The 25,145-nt window shown below is 53.8% G+C and overlaps 2 protein-coding genes across 2 annotated transcripts; both read left to right on the top strand.

The window, feature by feature from the left end:
- Positions 1-787: 787 nt before the first annotated feature.
- LOC122426616 (intestinal-type alkaline phosphatase-like) lies at positions 788-3,725 on the top strand. Its single transcript, XM_043445682.1, has 11 exons — positions 788-854; positions 935-1,051; positions 1,166-1,281; positions 1,470-1,644; positions 1,724-1,896; positions 2,150-2,284; positions 2,373-2,445; positions 2,549-2,683; positions 2,775-2,966; positions 3,193-3,309; positions 3,430-3,725. The coding sequence occupies exons 1-11, from the start codon at positions 788-790 to the stop codon at positions 3,723-3,725; spliced, it is 1,596 nt and encodes a 531-aa protein (XP_043301617.1).
- Positions 3,726-10,804: 7,079 nt separating this feature from the next.
- Positions 10,805-14,282, top strand: LOC122426615 (intestinal-type alkaline phosphatase-like). The gene is made up of 11 exons (XM_043445681.1): positions 10,805-10,923; positions 11,003-11,119; positions 11,234-11,349; positions 11,528-11,702; positions 11,782-11,954; positions 12,197-12,331; positions 12,421-12,493; positions 12,591-12,725; positions 12,817-13,008; positions 13,232-13,348; positions 13,479-14,282. Exons 1-11 carry the CDS (start codon positions 10,857-10,859, stop codon positions 13,769-13,771), a joined length of 1,593 nt encoding a protein of 530 aa, XP_043301616.1. The 5' UTR covers positions 10,805-10,856; the 3' UTR covers positions 13,772-14,282.
- Positions 14,283-25,145: the final 10,863 nt, after the last annotated feature.

The raw sequence follows: 25,145 nt of genomic DNA, 5'->3' as shown, positions 1-25,145 counted from the left end.
CGCCTCTCAACCTATTTCAGGCACCTTACACACACACACACAAACAAACAGCGGTGCAGACCCAGCACTTCAGTAACTGAAGACACAGGCAAGGCCCCCGCTCCGCTCTCACCTCCAGCCCCATCCTTCTCCACAGCAGAAGCTGGGCCCAGGCTCCCAGGGGCCCCCACTAGCCCAGTGCCCACACCTCCTGCCCAGGTCAAGTCTGGTGAGGAGCTGAGCAGGGGGCAGGGAAGACAGGCCACCCCATGGAACTCTGCCTCAGGGCACCAGGGAACTAACCCAGGCCCCGGGCCCAGGCTGTGTCCCTCAGCACTGGGAACCAAACCAGGCCAAGGCTGAGTCTCAGAAAACACTGAACACGTGAAGGAGAGATGGTTCTCCCACAGGACTTGGTGAGCAGAGGGCTGGGAGGAGCTTCAGTCAGGACCTTGAAAATGTTCCTCAGGCCTAAGTCATCTGCCCCCTAATCCCCACCCCACCCTGAGGAGACAAGACAGCTGGGGACCATCCTGTGAGGGAGGGACCTGAATTCTCAGGACCCCTGCTGGCTCAGCCACACCCACGACCTCCCCCTGGCAACAGGGGTCAAAGTCAGAGGGCAGGTGAGGGGCAGGGTGTGGCCACCCGGGGCACTGGGAGGGACACGGAGATTTTACAACAGGCAACCATAACCTCCCCAGATTTAAGCCCAGGCAGCTAGTACTGACCTGGTACCTGGTGTCCCAGCCTTGCCCGAGACCCGGTCTCCCCAGGTCCCATCCTGACCCTCCGCCATCACACAGCCATGCAGGGGGCCTGCGTGCTGCTGCTGCTGGGCCTGCGGCTACAGCTCTCCCTCGGCCTCGTCCCAGGTAATCAGGCAGCTCCTGAAGCCCCCCACTCACAGGGGGCAGCCCCAGGCTCACCTGACCTCCACTCTCCCCTTGGGCAGTCGAGGAGGAAGACCCTGCCTTCTGGAACCGCCAGGCAGCCCAGGCACTTGATGTGGCTAAGAAGCTGCAGCCCATCCAGACAGCCGCCAAGAATGTCATCCTCTTCTTGGGGGATGGTGAGCACGCTAAGCTGGTCCACCCCCTGTCCCCCCACAGTCCTGGAACCCTGGGCTGCTGGCTGACCCAGGCTGGCCCCAGGGACTCAGACCTGACACAGTGTGTATCTTCAGGAATGGGGGTTTCCACGGTGACAGCTACTCGGATCCTAAAGGGGCAGATGAATGGTAAGCTGGGACCTGAGACACCCCTGGCCATGGATCAGTTCCCCTACATGGCTCTGTCCAAGGTAAGGGCCAAGTGACCTCAGGGTGGTCACTGGAGGGGGGGGTGTGGGCCTAGGGAGCGGGGTAGGAGGGAAAGCCCCAGGAGGGTTGGGATCTGAGATAGGGGCCAGGGGCTGTGAGGATGGGCCCAGGGCCTGGGTCAGGAGCTGGGTGTCTACCCCAGCAGAGCTGAAGGCATCTCTGCCCCCAGACATACAACGTGGACAGAGATGTACCAGACAGCGCAGGCACGAGCACCGCCTACCTGTGTGGGGTCAAGACCCGTATGAAGGTCATTGGTGTAAGTGCAGCCGCCCGCTACAACCAATGCAACACGACACGTGGGAACGAGGTCACATCTGTGATGAACCGGGCCAAGAAAGCAGGTGGGCTTGGGCGTCAGCTTCCTGGGCAGGGACAGGCTCAGAGACCTCGGTGGCCCACCGTGACCTCTGCCACCCTCAGGGAAGTCAGTGGGAGTGGTGACCACCACCAGGGTACAGCACGCCTCCCCAGCCGGGGCCTATGCACACACGGTGAACCGTAACTGGTATTCGGATGCTCAAATGTCTGCCGGGGCCAAGAAGGAGGGCTGCCAGGACATCGCCACACAGATGGTCTACAACATGGATATCGACGTGAGTTGTGACATGAGGGGCTAAGGGCAGGGCTGGGAAGAGACAGTAGAACACATGTACCAGTCTCAGGCAACCTACAGCCTGGGGTCTTGCAAAAGTCTCTGTGTGCTTGCCGGGATGGGGGGAGGTAACCATGTAGGAGGTACAGGTGGGGACAGGCCACTCCACAGACCTGGTGGATAGAGTTAGGGGCTGTGTGAAGGTAGAGCCAAGGGCCAGCCCCAAACCCACCTGCCCTAATCTCTGGTCCCAGGTGATCCTGGGTGGAGGCCGAAGGTACATGTTTCCTGAGGGGACCCCAGACCCTGAATACCCAAGAAATAGCAGACAGAACGGAATCCGGAAGGACAAGCGGAAGCTGGTGCAGGAGTGGCAGGCCAAACACCAGGTGATGGGGGCTCACGGGCAAGGGGGTACAGCGGGGCCGGGCCCGGGGTGTCAGGCTATGGGCTGAGGCCTGGTTCTGCCCCTCCCAGGGAGCCCAGTATGTGTGGAACCGCACGGCGCTCCTTCAGGCGGCCAATGACTCTAGTGTAACACACCTCATGGGTAACGACCCCACCCTCCCCCACTGGCCTTCCCAGGAAGGGTGCCACGGGCCCCCCATTCCCATCCCCAGCTTGCAGGTCACCACTGGTCCCATTTCCCACAGGCCTCTTTGAGCCAGGAGACATGATCTATGACTTCTACCGAGACTACACCATGGACCCATCCCTGGAGGAGATGACGGAGGCAGCCGTGCGTGTGCTCAGCAGAAATCCTCGGGGCTTCTTCCTCTTCGTGGAGGGTGAGTAGCAGCTCCTTGCAGATCAGAGGGGAAAGGTGTTGCACTCAGGGTGGTTTTGGCATCACCCACCTTCCACATGACCTTCTTGCAGGAGGCCGCATTGACCACGGTCACCATGAAAGCATAGCTTATTGGGCACTGACGGAGGCGGTCATGTTCGACAATGCCATCGCCAAGGCTAGCCAGCTCACCAGTGAAGCAGACACACTGACCCTTGTCACCGCCGACCACTCCCATGTCTTCACTTTTGGTGGCTACCCACTTCGTGGGACCTCCATTTTCGGTAATCCCACAGACAGTGGCAGGTCCTTGCCCCTAACTTACCTGGCACAACATGCTCTGAGCCAGTCCCCTTATCTGCCAAGTGCAGGAATATTATTACCAACTGCTCTTCTGAGTTCTGGTGAGGAGTAAGTCAGTGAGCAGGCAAGAAGTGCTTGGGCTCAGCACAGAGGAGGCACCCCAAAGACTGGGGTCAGTGTAATCACGGGGTCCCCTCCACCCTGCAGGGCTGGCTGATGGCAAGGCCAAAGACGGTCGATCCTACACCTCCCTCCTTTATGGAAATGGCCCTGGATTCCAACTGTACTGGGGCTTACGACCTGATGTGGATGAAATCGAGAGCAGTGAGTGCATTGGGTGGGCCCTGGGGTGCAGAGGGTGGCAAGAGGGGAGAACTCAGGCCTGGAACTCAGGCGAGGCCATGGCCAGCTCCTTCCCACACTGAACCCCCTCCCTCCTGCCAGTGGGCCCCAGCTACAAGCAGCAAGCGGCAGTGCCCCTAGGGAGCGAGACCCATGCCGGTGAGGACGTGGCAGTGTTTGCACGAGGCCCGTGGGCACACCTGATGCATGGCGTGCAGGAGCAGACCTTCGTGGCGCATGTCATGGCCTTTGCTGCCTGCGTGGAGCCCTATACCACCGACTGCCGCCCTCAGCCCCCCACCAGCCCCATGGACACCGCCCACCAGGCTGCCTGCCCATCCTCACTGGCACTGCTGGTTGGGGTCCTGCTGCAGCTGCTGGTGCCTGCCCTGCACTGACCCCCCACCGGCCCAGGCCTAGGGAACTCTTGATTCCCTGCCTGGAATTTTCAGTGGACCTGAACCACCTGGAAGCTGAGTTTTGACTATCCTGTAATACCCACAGTCCTCAGTGACCCCATCTTGGTGGCCTCAGATTTTGTGCAGATCTGCCCCAGATCCCAGGAAAGACCAGGGCTCAGACCACCCAGTATTTTCTCCTGACCTAAGAGCCCTGCCTGAGGACCAGGCTGGCACCAGTGGTGTCCCCCAGGGGGCCAGGACCTACCAGACCCGAGGTGGGGCTTCTGGGAGGTGTGGCTTCTGGTTGTGTGGCTTCCAGGGAGCTGTTGCTTCTGGGGAGCTGTGGCTCTCTGTCCTCCTGGAACCCAATCTGTGGGCACCTGGCCGGCCAAGGAGGCGTCCAGGGCCAGGACGGTCTTGGGGCCCTCGACACAGAGTCCTCAGCAGCCCCTCCTAGGAACCCAGCGGTACCATTACAGAGAGGGGACAGCGACACAGAGGAGAGGACACTTGTCCCAGGTCCCTCGGCTGCTGTGAGGGTGGCCGCGGTGCCCCTTCCAGGCTGGGGGATCCCAGGAGCAGCAGCGGGGGAGCTGGAGGTGGGGACACAGGCCGCACACTGCTGGGAGGGAGGAAGCAGCCCTGAAATAAAACTGTTTCAAGTGTGATACAGGAGTGATACGTGTGGGAAGAGAAGCTCTTAGCAGGTGGGGGCACAGTGTGTGTGTGTGTGTGTGTGTGGTGGGGGTGTGATTCACATCAGGAGGTCAGGGAGGGGCTGATGAGGGGCTGACATTGAGCAAAGGCCAAAGGTGGTGAGGGCGGGAGCAATGCAGAAGGACAGCGCTACAGGGACCCCGAGGGAGTCAGCAGGGCCAGGTGAGGACCTAGTTGGGGCTTTCCCCTCCCCCAAAGCCAGGCTTTCACCTTCCCTGAAAACAGAGGAACATTCCCGAGCCCCAGTGCTCACCCTTCCTACCTCCCTGCCTGATGCCCATGTGGTCATCTGGTGGCTCGTCACCTCCTTGGTCCCGTGAGGTCGACGAGATGTGGCCCTCAAGAAAGGCCTTCCCTGGCAGCTCAGCTGGTAAAGAATCCTCCTGCAATGTGGGAAACCTGGGTTTGACCCCTGGGTTGGGAAGATCCCCTGGAGAAGGGAAAGGCTATCCACTCCAGGATTCTGGCCTGGAGAATTCCATGGACTGTATAGTCCATGGGGTTGCAAAGGGTCAAACACGACTGAGTGACTTTCACTACTTTCACTATAAGCTTGTGTTTGTTTCTTGCATGCCAGTTCCTGTGGGGACATTCATACCACTCCTACGGGGCTAGTGGGAGACAGAAATGAGAGGTGGAGGTGAGGGCCCAGGGAGCACTTGCCCTAGAAAGAGAGCCTCCATTTCTGCAAAGTTTGGGGAAGGAGTGGCTTGGTTTTAGATCTTCAAAGCCCTTCTGTTCCCAGCTGCTGCCCTGCTCTCTTCTGGTGGCAGGACTGTCACTACATCTCCAGGGGACATCCTGAGATTGGGAGGGCAGGAGGCAGGCAGAAGGCATTCCCTCCCCACCCCCATGAGAGAGCACCTCCTGGTGCTGCAAGGAGCTCAGCATCGCCCCCTGCTGACAGTGCCTACCCTGGGGGTTGAGACAAGGCCAAGAGAGCCCAGGGTGGCAAATGGGGACAATGGTGGAGGGTGCTAAGCTCCAGGGTGGCAAATGGGGACAATGGTGGAGGGTGCTAAGCTCCAGGTGACACCCCACAGGACAAGGCCTTCTTCCCAGAGAACAGAGACTGGAACACCCATCCCCCACAGAGCAGGCTCCATGGAGCTGGCTTGGCCTCCCAGGCATCCATAACCGCAGAGTACAAGACCAGAGGTGTTATCTCTTACTGCAGAGCAGAAGCCACGCTGCCTGCTGCCTGGTCATCCCTGGGCCCCAGGGGAGGGAGCATAACAGCCTCTCATCTCACTCAGGTGACTCGGGCCCAGAAGCGGGTAGCCAGGTGCCCTGGTGGGAGCTTGGACAAACACGCTTTGTTTACTGCAAGTGACACATGGTTTATATTTGGTCTTCAGTCCCGCTCAGGCACAGGAGAAAATTCCTAAGAAACTGAGAGTGATCATAGCTCCTGATCATATAATGTCATCATAAGAAGAATATTCAAAGAAACTTTAGGGACTTCCCTGGTGGTCCAGTGGCTAAGAATCCTTCTGCCAATGCAGGGAACCCGGATTCAATCTCTCATCCAGGAAGTTCCCACATGCTGCAGGGCAACTAAGTCCTAGTCCCACAACGACTAAGCCAGCTCTCGAGAGCCTGTGCTCTGCAACAGGGAGAAGTCACCACAATGAGAAGCCATCCCACTGCAACTAGAAAGGAGTCCCTGATCACCGCAACCACAGAAAGTCCATGCTCAGCAACAAAGACCCAGGGCAGCCAGAGTAAATAAATACTCCATACCTATCAGAATGACTAAAATTAAAAACAGTGGCAACACCAAGTGGTGTGAATGGAGAAAAACTGACTCCCCCATATATTGCAAGTGGAAATGCAAAGTTGTGCAGCCACTCTACAGAACAGTTTGGCAGTGTTATTTTTTTTTTTTTCGGGGGAGGTGTTGGGGGAGGTGAGATCCTAAAAAAAAAAGAAGAAGAAAAAGCTACACACACAGCAACCATATGACCTAGCAATTGCAGTCTTGATCATATACCCAAAAAAACACAATAATAACAGCCAAACCTGGAATCCACCCAGAGGTCCTTCCACATGTGAATGGTTAAACACCAGCCTAGGGTCCACTCAACCCCATATACAAGGTGTCAACTACTGAGCCTTGTTCCACTAAATCCCCACAGAATTAGGCTGAGACTTAGGAATTAGGGGAAAAAAGGCCATTCCCAAAGATTGGGTGATTCTATTCCTGTAATTTATTTGAAATGACACGGTTTTATTTATTTATTTTTTGGTTGCACCATGTAGCATGCAGGATCTTACTGAGTTCAAAGGCCAGGTATGGAACATCCACCACTGGCAGTGGAAGTGTGAAGTCTTGACCAGACCAAGAGGGAGTCCCTAAAATGACAACATTTTAGGAACACAGGAAGCTGTTAGGGACAGAGGGCAGGCAGGGTGGTTATAAAGGGCCCTGGGGGTTGGAGCTGTTCAGTGTGCTGATTGTGGTGTGTTTACATGAACCCACACGTGACAGAAGGTACAGAATCCACACACACGCAAGTGAGTGCAGGTAAAATGGCAGACCCTGAACAGAAATGTGAAAATCTGTGAGTTATACTGTTGGAGAAGATTGGAGAAAGCATGCAAGGGATGTCTATTACTTCTTAAAGCCATGTGTGAATCTACAGTCATTTCATGACAAAAATTCACATTTAACAAAGGGACTGGGAATACACTGGACTGAAGACAAATCTTGGAGTAACAAAAACTTAACTTATGGACTGATCAAAAGAATCAATCAATTAATTAAGGGCCTGCCTAGGAGTTAGTCCCTCCTGACACTTAGCCAAGAATTTTCTGAGCACAGGACTATGAGGGGGACAGAGGCAACTGTGGGGTGGGGGACAGAGGCAGGAAGGCTGCCCCCCACCCCCAGCAGGCAGGTCCCCTAAAGCAGGGGTCTCCAACCTTTTCGGCACCAGGGACCAGTTTCCTGGAAGATAAACTTTCCACAAACTGGAAAGAAGGGGGATGGTTTCGGGATGATTCAAGTGCATTACATTTTATTGTGCTCTTTATTTCTAATCAAATTCCACCACTGACCTAATGGGAGGTACCAGTCCTCAGTCTGGAAGGGTTGGGGACTCCTGCTCTAGAAGGTAAGTAGAGGATACCCTGGGTCAGCGTGCTGAGTGAGTGGAACAGCAGGTCAAGGGAGGAGAAGCCCAGAGGCTCTGACTGGGGAGGGGGCTACCAAGGTCCACTGGGGTGGGCGGGGCTTGCAGGAAGGAATTTTTTCTTTGGAAAAGAAATGTTTTTTTGACACGTACACATTGCTGTATTTATTTGCCTGCATGCTAAGTCGCTTTAGTGGTGTCCAACTCTTTGCGACCCTATGGACCATAGCCAACCCACCCCACCCCCCACCCCCCAGGCTCCTCTTTCCCTGGGATCTCCAGGCAAGAATACGGGAGGGGGTTGCCATTTCCTCTTCCAGGGGATCTTCCCGATCCAAGGATTGAACTCATGTCTCTTAGGTCTCTTGCATTGGCAAGCGGTTTCTTTACCACTAGCACCACCTGGGAATCGTGTATTTATTTATTTATTATAGGCTGTGCTGGGTCTTCCTCGCTGCACACAGGCTTTCTCTAGTTGCAGGGAGTGGGGCCTACTCTCTGGTTGAGGTGCACAGGCTTCTCGTTGCAGTGACTTCTCTTCTTGCAGATCATAGGCTCTAGTGGAGCAAACTCTGTAGTTGTGACTTGCTGGCTTCAGGGCGGGAAAGCTTCAGTAATTGCATCACTGGTGTGCATTATTTGGGGCTCCGAGGCTCTAGAGAGGCAAGCTTCAGTAATTGTGGAGCACAGCCTAAGTAGTTGTGGCTCATAAGCACTAGAGTACAGGCTCAGTAGCTGTCTCATCCAGGTTTAGTTGCTCCAGGGCATGTGGAATCTTCCCGGACCACGGATCAAACCCGTGTCCCTGGCACTGGCAGGCGGGCGGATATTATCCACTGTGCCACCAGGCAAGTCTGAGAAAAGATTTCTGATTAAAAAAAAAAAATGTAAATTTTACCATCTTGGGACTTAACCTGCGGTACAGGGGTTAAGATTCCCCACTTCCACCACTTGGGGCAGGTTCCATCCTTTCTGGAGGAACTAAGATCCTGAATGTCTGGCTATGCAGGAAAAAAATGAAAACTTAAAAAGGGAGAAAAAAGTTACCTTCTTCACCACTCTTTTTTTTTTTTTTTTGAAACTAAACACATTTTAATATTCACCACTCTTATGACCCAGTTCAGTAGTGCTGTCTTTTCATATGGTTGGCCACAGAGCTCCAGAACTTTTTCATTTTGAAAATTGAAAGTCTGTATCTGTTAAACAAGTCCCCAGTCCCCTCCTCCCAGTTCCGGAAGGCCACCATCCAACTTTCTATTTCTATGCATTTGACTACTAGAGCTACCTAGTGAAGTAGAATCACATAGCATTTGTCTTTTTTGTGAGTGGTTTTTTCACTGAGCATTATGTCTACAAGGTTCACTCATGGTGTAGAAAGTGTCAGACTTTCCTTCCTTTCTAAGGTTGCATAATATTCCATTGTATAGCTGTCTCACACTTTGTTTATCCATTTGTCTGCTGTGGATGGTTGAGGATGGCTGCACCTCTTGGCTACTGTGAATAATGCTGCTACAAACATGGGCGTGCAAATACCTCTTCCAGATCCTGCTTTCAATTCTTGAGGATACACAGACAGAATTGGGATTGCTAGATGGGAGGAATGCTTTTGAACCAAACCTGGGGTTACTGAAACCTCTTAGCTCCTTATGATGAGCTACACTTGTGAGTGTGTAAATGACCTGTGGAGAGAATAGACTCGCCCTTGCCTTCCATCTATCTGTCCAAAGAAGAGGAGGTCAACGCCACGTACTGAGCACTGGGCCACCCCTGCCGGCCCTTTACAGGCACCTTACACACAAACAGGGAGAAATATCAGCAACCTCAGACATGCAGATTATACTACACTTAAGGCAGAAAGCAAAGAGCAATTAAAGAGCCTCTTGATGAAAGTGAAAGAGGAGAGTGAAAAAGTGAAAAACTCAACATTCAAAAAACAAAGATCATGGCATCTGGTCCCATTACTTCATCGCAAATAGATGGGGAAACAATGGAAACAGTGACAGACTTTATTTTCTTGGGCTCCAAGATCACTTCAGATGGTGACTGCAGTCATGAAATTAAAAGTTGCTTGCTCCTTGGAAGAAAAGCTATGACTGACCTAGACAGCATATTAAAAGGCAGAGGTATTACTTTACTGACAAAGGTCCATCCAGTCAAAGCTATGGTTTTTCCAGTAGTCATGTATGGATGTGAGAGTTGGACCATAAAGAAAGCTGAGCACCAAAGAATTGGTCCTTTTGAGCTGTGGTATTGGAGAAGACTCTTGAGAGCCCCTTGGACTGCAAAATCAAACCAATCAATCCTAAAGGATATCAGTCCTGTATATTCATTGGAAGGGCTGATGCTGAAGCCGAAGCTCCAATACTTTGCCACCTGATGCGAAGAACTGACTCATTGAAAAAGACCCTGATGCTGGGAAAGATTGAAGGCAGGAGGAGAAGGGGATGACAGAGGATGAGATGGCTGGATGGCATCACTGACTCGATGGACATGAGTTTGGGCAAGCTCTGGGAGTCAGTGATGGCCAGCATGCTGCAGTCCATGGGGTGGCAAAGAGTCGGACATGACTGAGCAACTGAACTGATTGATTACACACAAACATCAGTGCTCACCCAGCCCGGCCTTCGGTAATCAAAACAAAGACAAGGCCCCGGCTCTGCTGTCACCTCCAGCCCTGTCATTCTCCATGGCAGAGGGGCCCCATCTAGCCCAGTGCCCACCCTACCAGCCCAGGTCAAGCCTGCTGAGAAGTAGAGTGTCTCTCTGCCTCAGGAAACCAAACCTAGGGCCCCAGGCCCAGGCTCTGTGCTTCCAAGTTCACCTCCCTCAGCACCCAGCACCAGCGCTGAGTCTCAGAAAATACAAATGAGAAGGAAGGAGAGATGGTTCTCCCACAGGACTTGGTGAGCAGAGGGCTGGGAGGAGCCTCAGTCAGGACCTTGAAAATGTTCCTCAGGCCTAAGACATCTGCCCCCTAATCCCCACCCCACCCTGAGGAGACAGCTGGGGACCATCCTGTGAGGGAGGGACCTGTATCCTCAGGACTCCTGCTGGCTCAGCCACACCCACCAGGTCCCTCTGGCAACAGGGCTCAAAGTCATAGGGCAGGTAAGGGGCAGGGTGTGGCCACCCGGGGCACTGGGAGGGACACTGGAGACTTTTATAGCAGGGAATTAAGCCCGGGCAGCCAGTGTTGCAGCTTGTAACCTGGTGTCCCAGCCTTGCCCGAGACCCGGCCTCCCCAGGTCCCATCCTGACCCTCCGCCATCACACAGCCATGCAGGTGGCCTGCGTGCTGCTGCTGCTGGGCCTGCGGCTACAGCTCTCCCTCGGCCTCGTCCCAGGTAATCAGGCGGCTCCTGAAGCCCCCACTTACAGGGGGCGGCCCCAGGCTCACCTGACCTCCACTCTCCCCTTGGGTAGTTGAGGAGGAAGACCCTGCCTTCTGGAACCGCCAGGCAGCCCAGGCACTTGATGTGGCTAAGAAGCTGCAGCCCATCCAGACAGCCGCCAAGAATGTCATCATCTTCTTGGGGGATGGTGAGCACGCTAAGCTGGTCCACCCCCTGTCCCCCCACAGTCCTAGAACCCTGGGCTGCTGGCTGACCCAGGCTGGCCCTAGGAACTCAGACCTGACACAGTGTGTACCTTCAGGAATGGGGGTTTCCACGGTGACAGCCGCTCGGATCCTAAAGGGGCAGATGAATGGCAAGCCGGGACCTGAGACACCCCTGGCCATGGATCAGTTCCCATACATGGCTCTGTCCAAGGTAAGGGCCAAGTGACCTCAGGGTGGTCACTGGAGGGGTGGGTGTGGGCCTAGGGAGCGGGGTAGGAGGGAAAGCCCCAGGAGGGCTGGGGTCTGAGATAGGGGGCCGGGGGCTGTGAGGGCCTGGGTCAGGAGCTGGGTGTCTACCCCAGCAGAGCTGAAGGCATCTCTGCCCCCAGACATACAACGTGGACAGAGATGTACCAGACAGCGCAGGCACGAGCACCGCCTACTTGTGTGGGGTCAAGACCAACATGAGGACCATTGGTGTAAGTGCAGCCGCCCGCTTCGACCAGTGCAACACGACACGTGGGAATGAGGTCATGTCTGTGATGAACCGGGCCAAGAAAGCAGGTGGGCTTGGGGGTCAGTTTCTTGGGCAGATACAGGCTCAGAGATCTTGGTGGGCCACCGTGACTTCTGCCACCCTCAGGGAAGTCAGTGGGAGTGGTGACCACCACCAGGGTGCAGGATGCATCACCAGCCGGGGCCTACGCGCACACCGTGAATCGAGACTGGTTCTCCGATGCTGACCTGCCTGCCGATGCACAGACGTATGGCTGCCAGGACATCGCCACTCAGCTCATCTACAACATGGACATTGACGTGCGACATGATGGGCACGGGGTGGGGCTGGGCAGAGGGGGTGGGACACACTCTCAACACAGTTCCAGGCAGCTCAGAGTCCTGGGGTCTCGCAGGGTCTCAGTGTTGCTGGGGTTGGAGGTCACCTGTAGGAGTTAACTGGTGGGCAGGAGTTGACTGGGGAGGCAGGGACTGTGTGAGGGGGCGGGTGAGTAAAGGGCCAGCCAGGCCCTGAACCCACCTGCCCTAATCTCTGACCCCAGGTGATCCTGGGTGGAGGCCGAAAGTACATGTTTCCTGAGGGGACCCCAGACCCTGAATACCCACACGATGCCAGTGAGAATGGAGTCCGGAAGGACAAGCGGAATCTGGTTCAGGAGTGGCAGGCCAAGCACCAGGTGATGTGGGCTCATGGGTGCAGGGGCTACAGCGGGGCTGGGGCTGGGGCGTCGGACTATAGGCTGAGGCCTGGTTCTGCCCCTCCCAGGGAGCCCAGTATGTGTGGAACCGCACGGCGCTCCTTCAGGCATCCACCGACTTCAGTGTAACACACCTCATGGGTAACGACCCCACCCACCCCCACTATCCTGTCCAGGATGGGTGCCATGGGCCCCCCATCCCTAGCTTGAGGGTCACCATTGGTCCCTTTTCCAATAGGCCTCTTTCAGCCAGGAGAAATGGCCTATGACATCTTCCGAGACCACACCACGGACCCATCCCTGGAGGAGATGACGGAGGCGGCCCTGCGAGTGCTGAGCAGAAACCCTCGGGGCTTCTTCCTCTTCGTGGAGGGTGAGTGGCATCTCCTTGCGGATCAGAGGGGGAAGGGGCGGCACTCAGGGTGGGCCTGGCATCACTCACCTTCCACATGACTTTCTTGCAGGAGGCCGCATTGACCATGGACATCATGCAAACATAGCTTATCGGGCGCTGACTGAGACAATCATGTTTGACAATGCCATTGCCAAGGCTAGCCAGCTCACCAGTGAAGCAGACACACTGACCCTTGTCACCGCCGACCACTCCCATGTCTTCACTTTTGGTGGCTACCCACTTCGTGGGACCTCCATTTTCGGTAATCCCACAGACAGTGGCAGGTCCTTGCCCCTAGATAACCTGGCACAAAGTGTTGTGAACCAGTTCCTTTATCTACCAAGTGGAGTGATAATAGCAACTGCCCTACCTCACTCCAGTAAGGATTAAACCAGTGAACAAACCAGAGGTGCCTGAGCTCAGCACCCAGGAGGCACCTCAAAAGCTGGAGTCAGTGTGATCACAGGTTCTCCTCTACCCTGCAGGGCTGGCTGATGGCAAGGCCAGTGACCACAAGTCCTATACCACCCTCCTCTATGGCAACGGCCCAGGGTTCCGGCTGAACATGGGCTCACGACCTGACGTGAATGAAAAGCAGAGCAGTGAGTGCAGTGGGTGGGCCCTGGGGAGCAAGGGAGCCGGGGTGGTGGGAGGAGGGAAGACCCTACTATGGAACTCCTGAGAGGGGGAGGCCGCCTCCCTGCCCTCCCTGAACCCCCTCCCTCCTCTCAGTGGATCCCGAGTACCAGCAGCAAGCCGCCGTGCCCCTAGGGAGCGAGACCCATGCTGGTGAGGACGTGGCAGTGTTTGCACGAGGCCCGTGGGCACACCTGATGCACGGCGTGCAGGAGCAGACCTTCGTGGCGCATGTCATGGCCTTTGCTGCCTGCGTGGAGCCCTACACCACCGACTGCCGCCCTCAGCCCCCCAGCAGTCCCTCGGACACCGCCCATCAGGCTGCCTGCCCATCCTCACTGGCACTGCTGGTTGGGGTCCTGCTGCTGCTGGTGCCCACCCTGCACTGACCCCCACCCACCCGGGCCTCAGGGCCTCCTCCCCACCCCCAACCTTAGTGGGCCCAAACCACCCTGGAAGCTGAGATCCTGACTTTCCTGTGAGAGCCACCGTCCTCAGTGCCCCAGACCTTGGTGGCCTCGGCTATTTTGAGGAGCTGCCCCATATTCAAGGATATTCCAGGCAGGACCTCAGACCACGCAGTCTCTTCTCCCCACCCAATGGCCCTGGCTGAGGACCAGGCTGGCACCAGAGGTGTCCCCCACAGCAGACCAGGACCTACCAGACCCCCACTGGGGGCTTCCGGGAGGTGTGGTTCTGGTTGCCTGACTTCCGGGAGGCGTAGCTCCCAGGGAGCTGTGGCTTCCTGTCCTCCTGGAACCCACCCTGTAGGCACCTCGCCTGCCAAAGAGACGTCTGGGGCCAGGCATGCTGGGTGGCCCTCAACACAAAGTCTTCAGCAGCCCCTCCTAGGAAGCCAGCGGTACCTTTACAGAGAGGAGACAGCGACAGAGGAGAGGACACTTGAGTGTGGGAGGGGAATGGAAGGCTGTGAGCATGGACATAACAGGACTGGATGACTCTAGAAAATATCATGCTGGCTACTGAGAAGGGAGTGACAGAGGATGAGATGGTTGGATGGAATCACCAAATCACAGGACATGAGTTTGAGCAAGCTCAGGGAGGTAGTGAAGGACAGGGAAGCTGTGTTTTTGTTTGAAGGCTGATGGATGGGGTGGGCATGGGGCAGAGGTGGGAGCTGGGGAACCAGAGAGGAAGTACAAGTGAAAGTGGAAGTTTCACATTTCTTCCTTTCTTTTGGCTGTGTTGGGTCTTTGTTGCTGCTAGTGGCCTCTCTCTAGTGGTGAGTGGGGGTTACCATCTAGCTGCGATGTGAGGGCTTCTCGTGGTGGCTTCTCTTGTTGCAGAGCACAGGCTCTAGGGTGGGTGGGCTTCAGTAACTGCAGTTTGTGGGCCCAGTTGTATCACACCCTGTGGGATCTTCCCAGACCATAGATTCAATCCCTGTCCCCTGAACTGGCAGTCGGATCCTTAATCACTGGACCACAAGGGAAGTCCCTAATATTTCTGAGCTCTAAAAACATTCCAGAGCAACCACTCCAAAAAAACTATTTTGATTGCGTATGTAACTCATCCTAAAGGGAGTATTTCAGCCATATTTTCCAATAAATTTTACACAGTTACAAATTTCTTTGTACATTTCCAAAGTTGCAAGAAAGCATTTTGCTTTCACTAGAAAAGTTAATATGACTGAGTACGCTTCCCTATTTACTAAACTTTTGATTTAGCAGTATAAAACATCGATTTGAAGGCCAGGCTTTCAGGGCTATTTACTGAAACTCTGGGTTGTTGTTTAGTCACTCAGTCATGTCTCTTTGTGACCCCATGGACTGTAGCCTACCAGGCTCCTCCGCCCATGGGATTCTCCAGGCAAGAATACTGGAGCTGGTTGCCATTTCCTTCTCCATTATGTTTCATAAATGCGTTCAAAACCCAAGGGAACTCTGCATTTTTAAACCACAGGTTTTAAAAGCAAATTATTCTGGAATTCATGGTGATCTCGGCACAATTTTGAATATCCCAACAACCACTGAACTGTACATTTGAAAAGGGTGAATTTTGTGGTATATAAATTATACCTAAATGTTAAAAAGTTTCTGTTTCCAAGTTTTTTCTAAATATATAAGCATGAGGGATTTTATTAGCCAGACACCGTGTTGACCACAAGATCATGAGCAAGTTCTCAAGCATCAGTTTGTTAAAAGTCTTGACCTTGAAGAGGCAGATGCAGGGGAAGTATGCTTACTTTTCCAAATTTTATTGGGTGCTCAAGATGGATAGCGCTTGTCACTTCAAGAACTCTCAGCACATGGGTCTTTAAGAAAGGAGTCAGGAAGAAAGAGGGCAGGAGGACTCATGCCAGCCCCCTTCAATACCTTGCTAACATGGCTCATAATGTGGGGCTGATCTGGAACATTCTCATGGTCACCCCCAATCTCATTACCAAGTATCTATCATAAAGCTTCTCCTTTACTCGGACAATCTTGGTTTTGAAAGTTAACACCACCAATTGCTTCCCTCATAGCTCAGTTGGTAGAGAATACACCTGCAATGCAGGAGACCCCAGTTCCATTCCTGGGTCAGGAAGATCCGCTGAAGCAGGGATATGCTACCCACGCCAGTATTCTTGGGCTTCCCTGGTAGCTCAGATGGGAAAGAATCTGCCTGCGATGCAGCAGACCTGGGTTCAATCCCTGGGTTGGGAAGATCCCTTGAAGAAGGGAAAGGCTACGCACTCCAGTATTCTGGCCTGGAGAATTCCATGGATTGTATAGTCCATGGGGCCACAAAGAGTCGGACACGACTGAGCGACTTTCACTTTCACCACTGATGGCTCTTACAGCATTTTATGTGCTCTCAAGGTTTCTGGATCTTCCCTGCAATGGTTGACCATGAATGGACCAATGAGTGAGCTGTGCAGGTTCCGCTACCTCTGCAGCTTTTTATCATCCAGAATCCTTTAACATCACATCCTATGGAGTAGCCATTCCATCAGTGGGTGCACTTACAGTGTTCTCTCCAAATGACAGTTTTTGTTAAACAGACAATGAACTGTTGAAATCATATATTCCCTGCTATATCTTACCTCTAGTGGCTCACTCACAAAAAAAAAAAAAGAAAAATCTGGTCTGCGTATTTCATTATTGGAACAGAATCCAGCAAATACCTTAAGCTGAGATGTGTAGAAACATCTGCGCTTTCAGCCAACTGTTCCTCCCACACTGGGTAATTTGCTCTGACACTTTTTTTTTTTCAATCTACAGCAGTGTTTTTTCTACATCTTCCAATAGTAATCATTGATGAAGAAATGCCAAAAAAAAAAGAAAGAAAGAAATGCCTTTTGGTTTTTCCAAAGACCATTTTCTGTTCACTGTTTCTGCCATTTTTACTGCAGCAGAAAGAAGAAATATTTGCCTGGTGTTAGGTGCTTTTTGTAGAGCCTTCCAAATATTCATCAATGCATAGGAAAATATCAAAAATACTAGTGGAACAGCACATCACTTTAAACATCACTGGAAAAGAACTCTCTGTGTCTGTCTTCATGTTGGGATAGCTTAGTTTTTGAATGTCTTTCTAAACAGGAGGGTTTCTTGCTGTTATTGAGAATACCTCAAATTGTGCAGAGCAAACGTCCCCCAAGCAGCAAGCTCAGAGAGGTCCTGGGGTTGGGAGGGGCTCACAAACACCAGAGGAAGGGCACAGGCCTAGGTACAAAGGCTGGAAACCACCCGGAGTCCCCAACAGCGAGTGGGCCTGGGGCCTGGCCTGCCTGCCACACGCGGAGTTGGAGGGAGGGAGAAGGCTCCTAGCGGCCACCAGCCACTGTAGACACCGTCCGTCCATCACCGTCCCCTGCCCGCACACAGGTGCCCGCTGCAGGCTGGGGAGACCCCTGTAATAAAGCGCCGGGCACCGGGCCTGGCACATAGTAGGCCGTAAATAAAAGGCTGTTTTCTCTGCGTTTCCAGTCCCCGACCAGATTAGGGGAGAGGGGAAGCGGAGGCCAAGAAAAGGAAGTGTGGTCAGTGCGGCGTCTATGCGGCCCCGGAAGCCGCCTTCAGCTTTCCGCACTGGAAGCAGACGCTCAAGAAGGAGACTCGAGAACCATACTTTGTCCTCGCGGCTGTCCGCAGAGCCATCCCCGGCCCCGTCCTCTCTATTCAATGGTCAGAACCCTCACCAGTCCCTTTCCCAAGCCCCTGCGCCGGCGCGCCGTCCCGCCCAGGATCAGGGAGAAAGACCCGACGGCCCTAAAGGACCAGAAACCGGTTCCGTCCCGCGTCCTCGCCCCCAGCCCCTCCCGGCTTCAACAGGTTCTCCCCGGAACCCAAACTTGGACGAAGTTTCATTCCCGGCACAGAGCGAGCTGGCCCGGTGCGCCCCGAGGCCTGGGTGCACAGCCTCCGGCGTCGCGCCGGGCAGTCCGCGGAGCCCGAGCACCGAGCCCGGGAGTCGCCGCCGGAGCCGGAGCCGGAGCCGGAGCCGCGAGGACGCAGACAAAGCCTGGAGGCTCGGCGCGGCGGCGGAGGTGGCTGACGGTGGTCGCGGCGTCGGCGGGCTCGGGTGCCACTTACCCGGCAGGTGCGCGCTCGGGCGGCGCGGAAACAGCTCGGATGGAGCCCGAGCCGGAGCTGGAGCCTGGGCGGAGCGGGGCGGCGACGAGGGACGCCCACCGTCCGCCGCTTCCCCGCGCACTGCCTCCTTCTGCCTGCATCCGGGCTACCTGTCAGCCTGGTGGCAGCTCGAGGTGGGGGGGTGCAGAACACACTCCCCAGGGTCTGGCATCGATTCTGGGCTCGTGGATTCCAGATTTGGCCGCGTCCGGAAAGGAATGAGACATCTGGTACCCCAGGTTAGGAATCTCCGTAGACCCGCCTCTACTCAGGGATGCCGAGCAGGGCCTCAAACCGAAAATAAAGAAGCCAGTGATGCAGTCCAGCCTCCAGGACTGGAGCTCCGTCCAGGGAGGACTCGCAGAAAGGCTGTGGGGGTGCGCTGAAATAGTGCCCATACCGCCTGGCACAGCGCCTGTACCAGCGTGGACTTAAGAAGGGGCTTTCTGGGTCCTGCCCTTTAGCTCCTGCTCTTGCTACTAGCCCTCCCCGCCCCCGCACCCCCCGCCCCCAGCGGGCGCCTGGAGTGTTGGCAGTGGTGGGGGAAGGGCCCCAGATACTGCTAAAAGAAGGGGCCATCTCACCCTTGGCTGGCCCTGGTACCAACTGCTCTGGAAGCCCCTGATGGGAAGGGGACAGTGGGCAGGGGGTGTACAATGACTAGAGGCTGATGAAAGAGCTCATCTTTTAGGAGTTGGGGGGGATGGCTGGAAGGTGGGGACTATGAATTGATCCACCCACTCCCTTCTTTAGGTTCAATTTGCTTTTTAAAATATGGGACCTCCCTTCCTCCCCAGTCACTGGACACAGGGCCTACTTCTACCAGGCTCACTCACCACTGTACCCACAGGGAACTTGTGTCTTCTTGGATGAATGGTACGGTTTCTATAGCCCCTGCTTTCTCTGCCTTACCCTACCCATCCCCTCTGCTTCTAGCATTCTTAGGAGGGCACCCCACAAAGCACCTGCTCTCCCCTGCTGGCCGGATGGTTCCAGCTTGCAGGGCTGGCCTAAACAACCTGAGAGGGACGTCCCTGATGGTCCAGTGATCAAGAATCTGCCTTACAATGCAGGGGACAAGGATTCAATCCCTGGTCAAGGAATTAACATCCCACATGCCACAAGGAAACTAAGCCCCCACACTCGTGGCTGAGCCTGGGCATTGTGGAGCCTGTGTGCCACAACTGAGACCCAATGCAGCCACATGCACACATACATAAAAATTTAAATTAAAAAAAAAACAAAAAAACAGGAAGCAAAACCCAAAAAAATAACCTCAGAGACAGCCCAAGACTGCTATGGAGCCCCATCTGATAAAAACCACAGTGAGGCAGGGACTAAAGTACCTAACACCCTGTGCCCTCCTTGGGGCTACTCATCAGCCTCACTACTGGCCACTGGCCATGAGTGGCCACCTCTGTCTCCATCCTGCCAGACCCTTGTCTGTCCCTGTGTCCACCTCTGCTCTACCACTCTGGATATTCGCTGCCTCCATCTCTGGGCATCTCAGGGTCTTCTTTGACCTGTGAGTTCTTCTTTCAACAAATTCATTCTGCCTAGGGAAGGCAGAGTTGTGTAGAATGTTGTGATTCCATAAAGGAGGACAGAAGGGCAGTGTCTCTTTGTGGTTTTAATCTGCATTTTCCCCTCAACATTTTGTCTCCAGGAGGATAATTTCCCAGCCTTTTCAGGCGCTGATTGGTATCATTTCTCCAGCAATGACAGCTTTTATTTTCCCTGAAATGAATGCCGTGAAATTTCCAAGAAACATAAAAATGGATATTGTCTCAGGGAGCCGACTCTCTTCCGACAGAAAAGTACAAAGGCAAACATGCTTCCCCAGGGACTCTGCCGCTCCAGCCACTGGGGTGTGGGGGACCCAGGCCCTCAGCTCCTCCTCCATCCCCCCTTCCTCCCAGGTCAGCCATAGGACCTCCCTCACGGCCAGCCCTTTTCTACATACCCAGCTGCCATTGATCCGTTCATCTGCCTCCCAACTGCCCTGGACCGGCCGCCCTGTCTTCCTGGTTCCATCTCTCTCTGTACAGCACCTCACCCCCACCCCCAGCCCAGAGGCTCCCCCAGGCCTGAGCACAGCCACCAGGGCCCACGGGGGCTGAGTGGGGACTGGGCCCAGGACCCTTCAATCCTATACCCCCCTGCACTGCCCACCAATAAAGAGTGACCAGCCCTGCCTCCCAGGCACTTCTGTCCTCAGAAAGCAGAGCTGAGTGGAGGTGAGTGGAGGGCAGTAGGTATCTGGCCTCCGGCTCCCTCACTCTCTTTTTGAGGTTCCCAGTGTCCAGTGTCCCTTCTTGTTGTCAAAATGACTCCCTGACTGAGAAGCAGGAGGATGACAGGACACAGCCAAGCCCAGAGGAGGCAGCTGGATGCCTGGTTTGGGGGGTGGTGGGCAGCAGGGGAGCTGGTTAGAGAGGGAAAAGGAGGGCAGCGCTAGGGGCAGAGGTAGAGGGACCCTCTACCTCTCCCCTTCCCAAATGGCAGGCCATCCCTGCTGGGCAGGGCATCCCTGGCACTGGGTCTGGATGCCTGGGGAGGGGTGCAACCCCTTGTGTGCCCACACTGAGGACTCAGGTCTGTTCAGCTTCCACCAAGTCAGGTGCTAAGTGCTTGACTTCACAGGAGGGCTGCTGACCTAAAGCCAGCCTGGCCCCACCTGGCGCCTATGGTGATTAGAAAGATATATAAATACATTCTTGTTTTATATAGACAGCATATTAAAAAGCAGAGACGTTACTTTGCCAACAAAGGTCCACAAAATCAAAGCTATGGTTTTTCCAACAGTCATGTATGGATGTGTGAGTTGAATCATAAGGAAGGCTGATCGCTGAAGAATTGATGCTTTTGAACTGTGGTGTTGGAGAAGACTCTTGAAAGCCTCTTGGACAGCAAGGAGATCCAACCACTCCATCCTAAAGGAAATCAGTCCTGAATATTCATTGGAAGGACTGATGCTAAAGCTGAAGCTCCAATACTTGGGCCACCTGATGTGAAGGACTAACTCATTGGAAAAGATCCTGATGCTCGGAAAGATTGAAGGCAGGAAGAGAAGGGGATGACAGAGGATAAGATGGTTGGATCGCATCACTGACTCAATAGACATGAGTCTGAGCAAGCTCTGGGAGATGGTGAAAGACAGGGAAGCCTGGTGTGCTGTAGTCCATGGAGTCACAAAGAGTCCAAGATATGACTGATGACTGAACAACAGCAACAACAGCAAAATGGGACACAACAAGCTGTGTGATTTAGTGCCCTGTACCTTCACCCACAGGCAAACACAATGTCTTCCACATAAAAGCCCCTAGATCCATCATCCCGAACAGTGGGACACTGGTTATCTCACCCACACCCATTTGGTCTCCAAATTCTGGCCTTATCTAGTGTCCTTCCTCTTACCCTAAGCATGGCCCACCCTGCCCACCCTCCCTGCTCCAGCTCTGCTACATCCCCTGGGGCTATGTCCAGGTGGTGGCCCAGCCTTGCAACTCTGCCCTCTGGCCTCAGGTCCCACCTTTGGCTTCTGGCTCAGGAGGTGCCCTGCGTTCCAAACCCAGCTCTTCTTTACCTTTTCTCCTCTTCCTCATTCTTTCTTGTTGTTGTTCAGTAGCTAACTCTTTGGGAGTTAGCTCTCTTTGGGACCCCATGGACTGTATGTAACCTGCCAGGCTCCTCTGTCCATGGAATTTCCCAGGCAAGAATACTGGAGTGGGTTGCCATTTTCCTCTCCAGGGGATCTTCTTCACCCAAGGATCAAACCCTGTGTTTGATCTCCTGTGTTCTCTACTCTTGAGAGTCACTTGGACTGCAAGGAGATCAAACTAGTCAATCTTAAAGGAAATCAACCCTGCATACTCATTGGAAGGACTGATGCTAAAGCCAAAGCTCCAATTTTTTGGCCACCTGATGCAAAGAACTGACTCATTGGAAAAGACCCTGATGCTGGGAAAGATTGAAGGTAGGAGGAGAAGGGGATGACAGAGGATGAGATGACTGGATGGCATCACCAACTCAGTGGATGTGAATTTGAGTAAATTCCGGGAGACAGTGGAGGACAGAGAAGCCTGGTGTGCTGCAGTCCATGGGGTCACAAAGAGTTGGACACGACCAAGTGATGGAACAAGAGCAGGATGCCAGGGCTCCCAGCCCCAGGTAGACACACAAGCAGGAACCCTGGCTGCCAAGGGTCTGCCTCCCCTCCACCCCTTACAGCTGGAGGCAGGTGCTCTGTCCCCACAGAGGCACCAGCAGTGGGCACACACCCACAGGTCCCAAGTAGCAGCCACACCTGGAGCCTCCCTCAGCCTGGCACCAAGCTCCCTCCTAGCGGGATGTCCCAGGGCCTTCTGCCCGAACTGCCAAAGTGGGTTCTTGGTTTTCTTTTTTTTTTTAAGTTGCTCAGTCGACCCTGTGGACTGTAGCCTACCAGGCTCTATTACCAGGTAACAAATCACCACAAATGTAGCAACTTAAAACAGCACAAGTTTATTGTTCCCATTTCTGCAGGTCAGAAGTCCGGGCACAGCATGGCTGGATTCTCTGCTCAGGGCCTCAGAGGGCTGAAGTCCGGGTCCACTGGGGCCAAGCACTCCTCTGGGGCTCCTCTCCCAGCTCATGGGTTGTGGCTGAATTCTGTTCCTTCAGCTGAAGAATCAAAGTGCCCCTCCTTTGCTAGTTATCAACCAGGGGCTGCTCAACTTGTAGAGGCCACTGTGTCCCCCCGTGTTGAGGCCCCACCCCAACTCCAAAGTCAGCCAAGTGGAATTCCCCCAAGTGGAATTCTTGTCATACTTGGGATCTGACTTCCTTCATCCTCCGCCCAGAGAAGCTGTTTTTAAAGACCCTTGTAATTAGGACTGATAATCTATCTTAACATCAACTGCTTTGGAATTTTACTCACCCTCGGGTCTTTTTCCTTTAACTTATTTGCCTCTGATCCTCAGATCTTTTGGAAACTTAAAACAGCAATCAGAAAACAGTACAGAGGCTTTTCTCAACCTCTCTTCAAGCTGACTCTTGCCTCTTTCACCAACTAATGTATTTTTGTTTGGTTGGTTTTTGTTTTGGGTTTTTAAATTAGATAATATTATATAAATGCGGCTTATATGCACTTTATTTTCATGTTTTTCTTTTAAATAAACCATTACTAGGGTGAAAGTGAAGTGAAAGTCAGTCAGTCGTGTCCGACTCTTTTGCGACCTCTTTATAATGCATGGAATTCTCCAGGCCAGAATATTGGAGTGATAGCCTATCCCTTCTCCAGCGGATCTTCCCGACCAGGAATCAAACCAGGGTCTCCTGCATTGCAGGCAGATTCTTTACCAACTGAGCTATTTGGGAAGCCTGTATTATTAGGGTAATAACATTTATTATTAAGAGGAGAGTGAAAAAGTTGGCTTAAAGCTCAACATTCAGAAAACTAAAATCATGGCATCTGTTCCCATCACTTCATGGCAAATAGATGGGGAAACAGTGGAAACAGTGGCAGACTTTATTTTTTGGGGTTCCAAAATCACTGCAGATGGTGCCTGCAGCCATGAAATTAAAAGATGTTTATTCCTTGGAAGAAAAGTTATGACCAACCTAGACAGCATATTAAAAAGCAGAGACATTACTTAGCCTACAAAGGTCCGTCTAGTCAAGGTTATGGTTTTTCCAGTAGTCATGTATGAATGTGAGAGTTGGACTATAAAGAAAGCTGAGCACTGAAGAATTGATGCTTTTGAACTGTGGTGTTGGAGAAGACTCTTGAGAGTCCCTTGGACTGCAAGGAGATCCAACCAGTCCATGCTAAAGGAAATCAGTCCGTGGGATTTCCTAGGCAAGAACACTGGAGTGGGTTGCTATTTCCTTCTCTAGGGGATCTTCCCAACCCAGGGATTGAACCTGTGTCTCCTGCTTGGTGAGTGGATTCTTTTACCACTAAGCCACCAGGGAAGCCCCTTATAAGACTTTATAGGTGTAAAAAAAAAAAAAAAAAAAAGAGGCCCCAAAAGCCTTATTTCAAAAATTATAAACCAAAAATCAAAGTATTGACATTGGAAGAAAACTTAATAAGCCTCTTAGATAGAGTCTATAATTCACATGTCAAAACACCAAGGAAACGACCAGTAAATGTGCTGAGAGGAGTCCGCACATGACCTCCCTTGCCCTTCAGTCTTTGGTTTTCTGAGCCTACGTCCCCAGCCTCACGGCCATGGCCGCAGGCTGCTCCTTGCCAAGTCCAGGGCTCTCTGTCTCTCTCTCGCCTCTTCCTCCCCAGCATAAGGTCTGCACGGCGGACACCTGCCCACCTGCACCTTGCTCCCTGCTCTCAGGCCCCTCGGACCTCCTCGCCCCGCTCTGCGCCCCCGCCCCCTCCACCCTCTGCGCCCATGACCAGCTCGCTCCCGGGGCCTCACCTGCGTGTAGCTCTGAATGCGGGCCTGCCCTCTCCTCCCCTGTCTCTGCTGCTGCCTGCAAGCCTCAGCCCCTCCGCTTCCACCTGACTGCCCAGGGCCTCGGCTCCCTGCACCCCGGAGGCCACATGTGCTCCTCCCTGACCGTCCTCACCCAGTGTCTCCCCCAGCTCCCCCCTGCGCCCCCATCCTGGAGTCTGGCTCCCCAGGCCCCACCCTCACCTCTTAGCCCTCCTCCCTCGATCCCTTATTTTCCAGACATGCCTGATGCTTTCTTTGCTCTTCTCCATAGCTTGACTCTTTCATCCTATTTGTGTAAAGTGTTTCCCACCTCTTGGCCATTGCTTGGGATTCATAGATTTGTGGGTGTATCCCCACCCTCACCCCTCCACAAGGCTGAGGGTTCCTGGCAGCAGCAGTGCCCGGGACACGGTGGAGGCAGTTGGGACTTGAGGTCCAACAGGCAGGCGGTGAATCCCAGCTGCTGGTTATGGAGCCAAGGGACCTGGGCCTGGCCACCTTTCCTTTTTGCACCTTAAGCTTCACCCTGCATCAGAAAGGGGTGAGAGCACCTCCCAGGCTGCAGGCGGGTTTGATGGGCCTGTGGCCTGTCCACTGTCACAGGATGTCTCTTCTCTTCCGCCCTGTACCCACCCACAGCGGCAGCTCCAAAGATTTGGAGGGTGAGGCAGTGAACAAATGAATGGCTGTAGATGGGAGACACCTTACTCTGGTTGGTTGAAATGACAAGGCCACCAGCTTCCTCTAAATGG

The sequence above is a fragment of the Cervus canadensis genome, chromosome 24 (assembly GCF_019320065.1).
Source record: "Cervus canadensis isolate Bull #8, Minnesota chromosome 24, ASM1932006v1, whole genome shotgun sequence".
Classification (NCBI taxonomy): Eukaryota; Metazoa; Chordata; class Mammalia; order Artiodactyla; family Cervidae; genus Cervus; species Cervus canadensis.
This window is presented reverse-complemented; position numbering and strand designations above follow the sequence as displayed.

Excerpts from the sequence above, each read along its gene's own strand:
- LOC122426616 (XM_043445682.1), top strand. The coding sequence starts at position 788 with ATGCAGGGGGCCTGCGTGCTGCTGCTGCTGGGCCTGCGGCTACAGCTC. Across the intron at positions 2,285-2,372 it reads AGTGGCAGGCCAAACACCAG|GGAGCCCAGTATGTGTGGAA; the intron begins GTGATGGGGGCT and ends TGCCCCTCCCAG. Across the intron at positions 3,310-3,429 it reads TGTGGATGAAATCGAGAGCA|TGGGCCCCAGCTACAAGCAG; the intron begins GTGAGTGCATTG and ends CCCTCCTGCCAG.
- LOC122426615 (XM_043445681.1), top strand. The coding sequence starts at position 10,857 with ATGCAGGTGGCCTGCGTGCTGCTGCTGCTGGGCCTGCGGCTACAGCTC. Across the intron at positions 10,924-11,002 it reads CTCCCTCGGCCTCGTCCCAG|TTGAGGAGGAAGACCCTGCC; the intron begins GTAATCAGGCGG and ends CCCCTTGGGTAG. Across the intron at positions 11,120-11,233 it reads CATCATCTTCTTGGGGGATG|GAATGGGGGTTTCCACGGTG; the intron begins GTGAGCACGCTA and ends GTGTACCTTCAG.